The 12,363-nt window shown below is 38.1% G+C and overlaps 1 protein-coding gene across 3 annotated transcripts in view; it reads left to right on the top strand.

Moving 5' to 3' along the window:
• Positions 1-12,363, top strand: part of LOC105479487 (collagen type XIX alpha 1 chain) — a 334,678-nt gene that overhangs the window by 248,899 nt on the left and 73,416 nt on the right. For all 3 annotated transcript variants that reach the window (XM_011737482.3, XM_011737483.3, XM_011737484.3), the window contains exons 19-23: positions 5,574-5,636; positions 9,290-9,325; positions 10,231-10,266; positions 10,361-10,414; positions 11,116-11,169. In XM_011737482.3, coding sequence (XP_011735784.2) covers positions 5,574-5,636; positions 9,290-9,325; positions 10,231-10,266; positions 10,361-10,414; positions 11,116-11,169 — 243 coding nt within the window. The remainder of the gene's footprint in view (positions 1-5,573; positions 5,637-9,289; positions 9,326-10,230; positions 10,267-10,360; positions 10,415-11,115; positions 11,170-12,363) is intronic.

Here is a 12,363-nt window from a genome sequence, read left to right as displayed (position 1 = left end):
AATTACAGGTGGTAGCTCGCACCTGTAATCCCAGCACTTTGGGAGGCGAAGGCGGGAAGAATGTTTGAGCCCAAAATTTAGACCAGCCTGGGCAATATAGTGATACCCCATCCCTACAAAAGTTAAAAATATTAGCTGGGCATGCTGGCAAATACCTGTGGTCCTAGCTTCCCAGGGAGGCTGAGGCAAGAGGATCACTTGGAGCCAGGAGATAGAGGCTGCAGTGAGCCATATCGCACCACTGCACTCCAGCCTGAGCAACAGAGCAAGACCTTGTCTCAAAACAACCAACCAAACACAAACATAAGCATAGCAGTTGCTGGAAGGGTGAAATCAACTCTACCTATGCAAGTCTACTTACTATCTCTTCTGAATCAATACATTAGTTTTAAAAATTGTAATGTAATTTAATGTGATGTAAGTCACCACAGTGAAAATTTAAAGCTCCATCAAGCTGTTCTCACAGATCTCTGCTTGCACCTGTGGTGAACCCCGGTGCTTCTGAATCCTGGCTGCACATTGGAATCACATGGAAAGCTTTGACAAAATACCCACACTCGGGCTCCATCCACAGAGACTCCGATTTGGAGTAGGGGTTGTAGCTCTATTTAAAAGTGTTTCAGATGACTCTAATATACAACCAGGGCTAAGAACCACTGAGTAATAGGAAGAGCATGAGCTTTGAGACAAAAAGTTGATTGTGGCATTAACAGCTGGGTCACCTTGGGAAGGTCACTTCATTTCTCTAAGTATCCATTTCCTCATTCACACCATGGGCATAACTGTATCTACACAAAGATTTGATAGAAGGATTAAAATTAAATAACAGGAAGTTACTCAAAAGCACAATAACTAAAACATATATAAAGCCCTCACTAAAGATTTGTTCTTTTCTATTCACCCACCTCAATCTTTCCTTCCTCTCATGAGGTCTCATTTAGCACTTTTGAGGATTAATTGTTATTCTCATTCTTAGCACCTGGTCTTGCTCATCTTTGTATCTCCCACCATAATTTTGACAAAGAAGGGACTCAATTTGTGCTGTAGAATAAAATATTTAACCAGAAGAATAATTAAACACATAAGTGATTCATCATTCCTTTATAATATGCTATTTCTCAATGCACTGACCAGCAAAATAGAATTCCTAAAAGAGTCAACCCTTTGGAACCCGACGCTACAATGAAGCACCAGAACAAGCACAAACAGCACTGGAATATACACACCAATCATCCCTGGTTTAGCAGCCACAACCTGTATCAAGAACGCTACGATACAGGGAAAACCACGATTTGCAGTAAATGACCATGGAGACTGTCCACATGACCAGTCTACCAGTGTGGAAATGATGGATGATCCCTGCTCTGTGGCTTGACTGGGACTGACAGGATGTGGAGAAGGGATAATGTATTTGCAAGTTACTTGAGGAGAACTACTGCTTTATAGAGACAGTAGAACAAAATATCAGGATATCTAAGCATTCCTGAGAAAATAGCAGGTATCTTGTGGGGGAAGACTGTCGGGGAAAAGGTGGAGTCGCTACAGCCCCAAGCTTTTCGAATAGCATCAAAAGTGTCAAACTGAAGGAGAGTCTTTCCTGATGCAAAGTAAATTCATCACTTGTGTTTCAACTCATCTCTACAGTGATAAATCATTGAACGTTCAATTTAAATAAAAAATACAAACCCATATGTGTCTAAGGTTCAGGTGGAAAATGCTTTTTTTGCAGAATTTTATGAGGAAAGAGGTCTCTAAGATTTCCTTCCAGCCTAATGTCATCCGATGACTATGTGGAAAGACGAGCCACAACCCCTTTTTTGTCCTTCCTCTATATTTCCCAGGAGACCTATGTACATTGGTTCACCTGTATAGCAGCTATGAATATAATTACTCTTATTTCACCATGTACATTCTCCTCCCCTTCCCTTTTGATATTGGCAGATTTGATTTTTACAAGCAATTTCTAGACCCCTTCTTAGCTTTCTACTTTTATTTTATTAGGCAAGTGTAACTAGTAGGCGTATTTTTCCTTCACACCTATGCAATGGAGATTGTAGCACCTACCAGATGGGTAAAATGAACTTCACTCTACACCCTAATGCCTATACAAGGCTAATTGTCTATTTTCTCTATAAAACCAACAACAATTGGTCCCTAAATGTATCCACCAACTTCTCCCTCTCCTTACCTTGAATATGATTTACTATGTCTAAGAAAAAAATGGCTTATCTTATAATGTGGTAAGAATAAGAGTGATGATACACAGGATGTTTAGATACTATCATAGAAAAAAACAATACTTATGTAGCTTCCTCTGAATTAGGAAAAAGCCTGTATCCAGCACACTAAACTTTAAATTTTATGGATACTGCTTCAAAAGGCTTATTGAATATTTAAATTAAGAATGTGAGTGAATTTAGAGAAAAAAATAAGCTAGGTATATATAGGTGGTATGTGGACATAGCGAATATTATGCAGTTGGGATGTGGATGACTGAACTTTGGGAAACACTGCTCTAGAATATTTGTACTGACAGGTCTGCAAATTGGCTTCTTATCCATTTGGTTCCTTGGCTCTCCAACAGGGCCTTACTATTACTAACTGAAAGCTTAATGGTATAAAAAATTAGTACTGAGGTGAGTCATAAAAACAAACACTTCTTTCCTAGTATCAACTCTCACAGCACAAAATACCTCTATGACCAAATATGTGAATTTTTCACACACAGCAAGCAAGCAATCAGTTCTGTAATACACACCAGCTGGTTGTCTTCTAATTCCATTCAATTCTGATGCAATTTACCTGGTGGTAGCAACAGATCCCACAGATTGAGGGCTCGATCCCACAAGACTGCCTTCTACTTCATATGCCAATTGAAAGTCCCATGTTGTTTTTTCTGTGCTTTTGACCAAATGGCTATAAATCGGGGTCCTCATGACCCCATCCTTGGCTTTGACTAATCTGCTGGAACGGCTCACAGAACTCAGGGAGATATTTACTTATGCTTACCAATTTATTATAAAGGATGTCACGAAGGTTACAGATGAAGAACTGCATAAGGCAAGGTATGTGGGAAGGGGTGCCAAGCTTCCAAGCTTTCATGCCCTCCCTGGTCATGCCACCCTCCAGGAACCTCTACAACTTCAGCTCTACAGAAGCTCTCTGAACCCAGTCCTTGTGGTTTTTATGGAAGCTTCATTATGTAGGTGTGATTGATTAAATCATTTGTCATTGGTGACCAAGTTAACCTTCAGTCTCTCGCCCCTCCTCAGAGGTTGGAGGTGAGGCTGAAAAGACTCTAATCAAGCCTTGGTCCTTCTGGTGACCAGCCCAATCCCGAAGCTACCCTAGGGGCTGCCAGCTACCAGTCAACTCATTAACATACGAAAAGACACTTATTGCTTTGGGATTCCAAGGATTTTATGAGTTGTATGCCAGGAAACTGGGACGAAGACCAAATATGTATTTTACAATATTGTTATCAAGCAGATGGGCTCACTGCCCAGTGTGCACTGAAGCCAATAACTATGGCACCAGCTTTTCAGAAAACAAAGATTTTATTGCAAAACCAGCCAGCAAAGAGACAGGAGTCAGGCTCAAAGTTGCCTCCTGGATTTGGGGATTGGGGCAAATTTTAAGGGATCAGAGGGCAAGAGACAGGATCTAGGGATGTTAGTTTGGCAGGGTCTGATTGGACAGCTTCAAATTTGACCATTTATGGTAAGGTATGTTGAGGCAGATTTTTGCCCTGGATATTCCAGGCCAGTGGACCCCCTTGCTTCTGAAAGAGTTCAGGTTCTGGTCATGTCCTGGTCTTCTTGATTCCACCCAAGGGGAGGAATTGTTGGTTCCAGCTGTTGTTACAAGTCCAGGCTTTTTCTGTTATGCGTGCCTAGGCTGCATGACTTGGAGTTTTGGGCTCCGTTATACCTTAACGGTAACTCGGCATTTTGTTATCAGCAGAGAAGGCCCTGTTTGGGCTGGTTCTACAGTTACAGTATTGCATGAGGTTTTAAAATTTTAATAAAATTAAGATTAATTTAACAAAACATATCCCATAAATCTAGAAGACTAATTAATACAAACATGATCTTGTCTATCCATTATAGAAAATCACAAGATATGGATTAGGATATACATATAAAAATAAGCCAAAGATTTTAGGGCTGTAGTAAATTTGTACTTGAAGCACTTTTGGGTAGACTGAGGCTTCAAAATGAACAGTTAGGCACATCCACACAGGGGTCAGGATTAGAGATGTTCACTGCAGCCTTATTTATAATAGAGACAAGCTGATTACAACTCAAGCGCCCATCGGTGGGGCTGAGATAAACCCTGGTTTATTAACATGTTAGAATGCTACTCAGCTGTTACAGTGAATGAATGAGATCATATGTATCAATAGAGATGGATATTAAAAACAATGTTGAGTGGAAAAAACAAGTCGTAGTATGTTCTATATGAGATAAAGCTATTTATGGAATTTGTTTCAAATATCCAAAATAATGTTTATGATTCCACATATGCAGTAAAAGTACAATAATATAAACTGAAAATATAAATACTAAATTCTTGAGAGTGGCTCCCTCTGGGTGGAAATAGGAAATATAGGGGATTTCTTCTTTGTAAATTTTTTAATTTCTTTCATTTCGGGTACCTGGTACATGAAGGCTTAGTGTATTCTACTTTATGCTTTCTGTATTTATTCTTTTGAAGTAAAAAAATAGGCCAGGTAGGCAAAAATGGTATAGGCTCAGAAATGTAATGGTGAACCATCATTTTGCAAAAATGCTCTTGAGGTTGGGGGAAAAAAAAGTAGCCTTACATATCTTCTAGGGACTATGTTTAATTTAAAAATTGTGTAGGTATTCAGAGATCTTGGTAAACACTAAAAGGATGCACAATGCCGAGACTCCTCTGAAGCCTCATTAGTGATATAACTCCTTTCTTTAAATATTTCTTCTCAAATTACATTTTCCAAAAACACTCTGTATATGTCACATACAAATCTCTCTTCAGCGTTTTTGACCAGAACATCCTAGACATTTCTAAGCTACTGCCGTCACCACATCTACAAGAATGCCTTATTTGCCCACAGCCAATCATCTAAGTAGCATTATAAACCCTGGAAAGAGCTGAGAGACTCATTTTGCTTCATATGACTACTGACTCTGCTCACCTAAACAAAAAAGTGCCTGAAATAAAATGAGTCTAGATTATTGTGCCAGTTAAACAGTCTGATGTCTTTGAGATCACACACAAAAAATTGGTTTTGGCACACCAGAACAAAATTATAATTATTCTCCTCTAGATATTCTTTCCTGGAAAAATAATTAACTTTGTTTCAAATTACATTTAAGTATCATAATGAAATGTATGGATTTCTAAAAGACATAAAGCCATTGTGAAGTACTGACAAACACATTATCATACAAATAGTCTAAGTAGATTCAGAACTTTGCATTGTCTGTTGGATGCTATATAGTTAGCAGAGCAAGCAATCATTCTGTTCTGAGTCACAATAGTGCTTCTCTAACCATCTGCAAAATCTCTCTTCTGCTTTGTCTTGAAAGGGTGAAAATGGACTACCAGGATTTCCAGGGTCTGTTGGCCCTAAAGGACAAAAAGGAGAACCTGTAAGTATTTTAGCTTTGAGAACAGAGGAAGAATATCTAAAAAACTGGATTAAAAATATTTTTCCAAATCAGCCCCAATTCCACGTACCTTGGTTGATCCTGTCATGGGAAACAACCGATCAGATTTTCAAGCGAGTATTAGCTATGCTATGCTATGCACTAAGTCTTTCACGTGTATTTACTCACTTAATCCACAAAAAGGTTCCATAAGGTCGTCTATTATCACCTGCGTACTTCAAATGATGAAAGTAAGGCATAAAGACGTTAAGTAACTTTGCCCAAAGTCACTCAGTACTAAGCATTGGAGCTGTGAATCACACCTAGGGGAGCTGATTCTAGAACCTAAAGTTTAAAATCACAATGCTCATCTGGTATAACTACACACTGTAGCTAAAATAATAAAATCAATGTATCAAAGGGCTAGTACAAATTGATCCGAAAGAAATTGGAAACACATCTTTCTGCTTAAATAACTGTTCTCAGTGTACCTTCTGAAGTTATTTTTCTTTCTTGATTTTTGTAAGATCAAAGTGGCTTCCCAGCCACTTTTGAGTATTAGTGTGGCCGGTTTCTTTCAAAATGTAGTTCTTTTTGTGGGAAAAAGAGAAAAACCCTACAGTATCATTTATATTCAAATAGGACCACCTAAAGTGATAAGAGAAATCGTAGGTACAAAAAATGACTTGTTTTAATGCTCCTTTTAAAAAAGCAGTTTTCAAGAATCAGGCTTATCAAATGTTTCATCTTTGTTTAAAAAAAAGTAATACATCTTATTAAACCACTCTACCTCTTTCTTTATAAGAGTGAATAAAGGATATTGGTTTATCAGGGGACAAAACATGAAGAGGTCACTAAATTGCCTGCATGACAAACAGGAACATTATTTAAAGCATTCAGTGTTACAAAGTCAAATTTTCCCTGTGCTTCAACTTTAAAAAATTAACAATGACAGTAATTTTTGCAGCTTTAGAATCAGTCTGTGGCCTTGTAGCAGGACAAGCAGCAGACAAAACTCCTCAGACACTTAGTTAAAGAAGGAAGGGGTTTATTCAGCCAGGGGCATCAGCAAGACTTCTGTCTCAAGAGCCGAGCTCCCCGAGTGAGCAATTCCTGTCCCTTTTAAGGGCTCACAACTCTAAGGGGGTGCATGTGAGAGGGTCGTGATTGATTGAGCAAGCAGAGGGTACGTGACTGGGGGCTGCATGCACTGGTAATTAGATCGGAAAAAAGCAGGATAGAGATATTCACAGTGCATTCCTATACAATATCTGTAATCTATAGATAACATAACCGATTAGGTCAGGGGTCGATCTTTAACTACCAGGCCCAGGGTGTGGCGCTGGGCTGTCTGCCTGTGGATTTCATTTCTGCCTTTTAGTTTTTACTTCTTCTTTCTTTGGAGGCAGAAATTGGGCATAAGACAATATGAGGGGTGGTCTCCTCCCTTAGCCTATGTACCCCAGTTCTTCTACTTTCGGGAGTCGTACTTGCCCTTAGTATTCAGTTCAAGCCTTCTTACACAACTACAGGATTTGGCAGTCTTTAATGGGGTTCTCCAACTGAGTATTTCCAATAATGTCTGGAAAATCTCATGTCTCAGAAGTCCAGGCTGGTGCATGCCCCTGGTACCTGCCAACTCTCTAGGTGCTCCACACTTGGAAGTTCCTCTTACCATCTCTTAACTGCTTCTCTAGGTCTCCACTGTCTTCCCTCCAAACCTGAACATTGACACCCACCCTCTCTTAATTTCCACATGACACATGGAGGACCTTGCTATAAGTTTTACAAAAATTTTACTGGAAAATCAAGGATTTTTAGAGCAGAAAGGAGAAACTTTCAGTGAGTTAGAACACTGCTTCTCAAATGTGAACGTGCACTTGAATCCCACTGATTCTAGGTCAGTAGGTTTGGAGCAGGACCAGAGAGTCTGGGTTTCTCATAAGCGCTCAGTAATGCTGGTGCTATTGTTCCATGGACCACACTTCAAACAGCAAGGGTTGGAGGAGTTCATAGTTCCTAGGAGTGATAGGCCTTTTCCTCCTGCAGGGATTTCCTCTGGCTTTCTCTCCTACCACTAACGTTCAAGGGCAGTCCATGTACCTCACGGGGACTGCCTTTAGCCCTGTTTTCCTTAACTAGAGCTTCTTTTCCTCCTAACTCTTCTCCATACCAGGTCCCTATTCATCCCCCAATTATCCCACCACCCCATACGTCTTTGCCGCCTTCCCCTACCCCTACATTAAAACAACACAAATTTTACATTATTATGGAGAGCAGTTTAGCTCTTTATGGTCTCAACCTTTCTATTCCAGAACAGGATGTAGACTTTACTTTTCATAGTAATCAGAAGGCCCAAACAGAAGAGTAGTATTCATTCAAAGGTAAATTCTGAACCACTGATCCCAAATGGTAACTAAAATGGCAAATTTTCCCCCGCCATAGGACATTCAGAATATGGTTTGATGTGTAACACATCAGAGCTAAAATATATTTGAGATCACCTAGTTGAACCCCATGATTTTATAGATAAGGAAAGGGGGCCTCTAAAAGATTAAGTGACTTGCCTCAAATAGTAGCCATTGGATCTAGGACTAAATATCAAGTATCTAGACAACTAGGCTCCCTGGTTTTTCTTCTTTCTTTTTATTTTATAACCAGTTACTTTAGTCAATGTGGCCACTAAACTTGACAGTGGCTGTAAATAAGCAATGACATGAGCAGTGTCATGTAAGCAAAAATAAGCAGGGAAATAAGAATATAAATAAGGCCTTGATCTAATATATAGAAATTAACCACTATTAAGATATTTCATCATGTTGGGTAGATATGGATATATAGTTGTTCCTTGGTATCTGTGTGAGATTGGTTCCAGGGCACTCAGAGGATACCAACATCTGAGGATGCTCAAGTCCCTAATATAAAATGGCCTATTATTTGCATATCACCTATGTATTTTCCTGTATACTTCAAATCACGTCCAGATTACTTATAATACATAATACAATGTAAGTGCTATGTAAATAGTTGTTATACTATATTATTTTTAAAGTTTGTATACTTTTTATTGCTGTTTTATTTTTTATTGTTTTTCTTTTTCAAATATTTTTTATCCACAATTGCTTGAATCCATGGACACAGAACTTACAGATATGGTTAACCTCTTCAAGTCATTTTCATTAAAGTAGAAATGAAAACTAGAAAACTGTTTTTTAAATAATGATTTTATGTATTTAAGCACACAACCAACTGGAAGATTCAAATGAATGTCTTTCCATTCAACATTTTTATCAATTTCTTGCTGTCACTCCCATTTCACATCCAACTGGATGTGTGCATGTGATTGTTTTCTATGTGAACTAGGCAGTAGGAAGCTTTGGCCTTGGGCAGCATTCCGATTTGCCAGCCACTTGGGATTTTATAAATGATATTAGAATGATTAACTCTTTGTTCATTTGGGAATATAAAGGAGTTTTTAAATTAATTATCATATATTTCCTTTAAGCTGCAAAGGCAGACTGTGTGGAACTCTGGGTATTTTTAGAGGTCTGTTTGCAATGGGGATCTGAGTTTGGCCTGTAGGGTTTATCCACACCCCGGTTTGGAGAGTTTACTTCTAAGAGTGTTTAATTCTATCTTCTACCCCTTCTCCTTAGGGAGAGCCTTTTACAAAAGGAGAAAAAGGAGATAGAGTAAGTAGATATTTTATCACTATCTTGGGTTTTCTACTTCATTGATTTTTTTTCTCTCTGATTTTCTGGTATGTTTAGTGTGGAGTCTAATAGATTTGATTAAATAAGGTCCGTGAGCATTTTACTTTTTCCTCTGTGATTTTTAACCTTTTATTTTGATAAATAAGAAATTTTAAGCCTTGTTAAGTGTTGTCATGCAAGGAGACTTCAACATTGGTATGAGTTTTCTAATACATTGTTTAACCAATTACTAATAGTGATTGGCCATGAATGTTATATAAGGCATCCATGTAGGATATCACAAATATCAAATTAAAATAAAAGATACATTTTTTTCCAAAAATTCTGTTAATGGCACAAAGTGGATTTATCAAATATATTAATAAGTCACAGAAAATGTAAAAAGCAAACTTGTTATAGCCAATATTGTCCTCTTTTGTATAACCTTAATTTTGTTGTGATTTTTTTCGTTAAGCACATATAACTAATCATTAAGCACATATAACTAAAAGTAGAATCACCAACACATATTACCTTAAATTCTACTCTCCCTAATTCCTTCTCTGAAGTTTTAATTCTCTGGGACATAAGATTAGTTGGTGGCAAATTATAACTATGTCAGCTAAGTAGAGAATGCGGTGATTGCTAATGGGACATGATAATTACAGTGTCAAAAGTGGCATTGGGGGAAAAACTATTATAATGAAAAAATCAAGAAAGTATTGTTCATTAGTAGTAAGTATTTTCAATCATGTTTTAGAATGAACTCTCCTTGATTTCATTATGTCTTCCATAATTTCCCTTTTTATTGTATGTTAATTACTAGAAATTCAATTAAAGTATCAGAGATGTCCATTTCCATCTGAATTTAAGCATTACCCCTATAGTAATTATTTTATTTACAGGGAGAACCTGGGATAATAGGATCACAGGGAGTAAAGGTAATTTCCTGGCATTCTTCAATTTCATGTCCAACCTTAATTAGATTATGAAAATTAAAGCAACATTGATCTTTCCTTCCGCCTATGTGTTTAGGGTGAACCTGGAGATCCTGGTCCCCCTGGTTTAATAGGAAGCCCAGGACTAAAGGTATATAAGAAATAACTAAGATTTATTGGGAAATAATTTGGGAATTATAGCCATTCTGTGTAAAACAGGGTGCTTTGGTGTGTCACTCATTTTCTTCACAAATGCTCTTCGAGACTTTATCCTGTTTCCATGGTGACTTTCCCCATCCGCTGCATTTATTACACACATAGTAACTATCTTCTGGTTCACAATAGGATTTCTAAACTCTTTTTCAGAGCATATTCACAATAGCATCCCTAAAGGCTTTAAGAGTAAACAATGTGAGCTAAATCTATGACCTTGAGCTATATTCTTAAAAGTAACAGAATTCAAGATTCAGTTTCTAAACCAAAATTATGTAACCTTGAGTTGCTTGAGTATCCCAAGTGGGATTCCACACCAGTGTCCCAAGAGAGCAGCTTTTGGAAAATGCAGGAGAAATTAATGTGGTGTACTCACAGACAATGGGTAGGGCAAGTTATCTAACTTCAGTTATCACCTGCTGGAGAGAACACATAAATTAAATAAAAGCATCTGGAAACTATCCTGGTAAACCCAAAGCACATTTCAGTACTATACAGATAAAGTGGGAAAGTGGGATGGTGGAAAGTCGGTCTTCCTATACATGAAGATCACACTATGCTTTACAAATACTCAGGTACAATCTATCTTTTTTTTTTTTTTCCTAGCAAAGCTAAAGCATATACCACCTTTTATTTTAGGGTCAGCAGGGATCTGCAGGCTCCATGGGACCCAGAGGACCACCAGGAGATGTTGTATGTATAATGTCTTTGATATTTTTGAAATGAAATTGAGACTAGGACATGTTTTTTAAAAACATCAACATCTGTTCAAGTAACTGAGTTATCCCTCATTTCCCAAGGACGTGGGTCATCTATGCCACTAAAACTGATTATACCTAATGTCAGGGGCTATTGCGAAGACTAGGCCCTTCATATGTTCACGTGAGGTCCTTTTGAGTATCATTAGCCTAATAAATTGATTTTTGGAGCTCAAGTTAATTAAATTGTCATTTTGGACATGCTTGTCAGTGCTGTACCAGCAATAGAAAGATTGGAAATGCCAATAGAAATAAAGAACACCAAAAGAGAAAGAAAACATTTTCAATATTCACAGTTTTTAGTTCAAGTCTCCATCTAAGGAAGACATTTCCAAAACTTCCATTGTTTTCTAGCAAAAGCCTTCCAAAAAAAGCAAGTCTTTTAGCTAAAAGTATATCTGAAGGAAGATCGACAGATTGCATTATAACCTAGCTTTAGTGGACCTAAAATACTCAATGCACGTTCCTATTCATTATCTGGATCAACTTTCTATTCCTTGGACAACCTTCCTAGCCTTCTGACAACTTGGGAGCTGCGAGCTCTCCATCAGTTCACACTTGAGCAAAATAAGAAAAATCCTTGGCCGTAACTCCTTGGAGACTGATCACTATCTGACCGCGATTACAGTTCCCTCCAGGCAACTCTTAGGATCTCTCCTTTTTTCATGCCCTGAGAACAGCCCCTTAACCTCACGTTCTATTCTCCATGCTCACCGCTTGAGCCTCTCCTGTCTATTGGTCGGTGCACATGTTCTGCTTGGTACTTTGAACACCCAGTTTATAGAGCAAAGCTTTTGATAACTTCCCTATGCCAACTAATGGGCCACTGTAGATAAACCTAGTGGACAGATCTTATGAAAAGAGAGATAATCCTGGTGGCACAAGTGGAGCCACAATGCTCAAAAACTGAGATTAAGTGATAGTGGCCAGAGCTATAAAGAGAACAAAATCAAAAGAGAAAGAGCCACTGTTTCTAAAACATAGTAAAAACATATTTTTCTAGTTGCCTGAGAGTCCTTCGGAATCATTATGTGATGCTACCAACCACCATCCCTCTTCCATGGCAATAATATGGGTGAGACATTCGGTTCAATTCGACTTTAGTTTCTTTCCTATGGCATCCAGGTGG

The sequence above is a fragment of the Macaca nemestrina genome, chromosome 5 (assembly GCF_043159975.1).
Source record: "Macaca nemestrina isolate mMacNem1 chromosome 5, mMacNem.hap1, whole genome shotgun sequence".
In the NCBI taxonomy this organism is placed as follows: Eukaryota; Metazoa; Chordata; class Mammalia; order Primates; family Cercopithecidae; genus Macaca; species Macaca nemestrina.
This window is presented reverse-complemented; position numbering and strand designations above follow the sequence as displayed.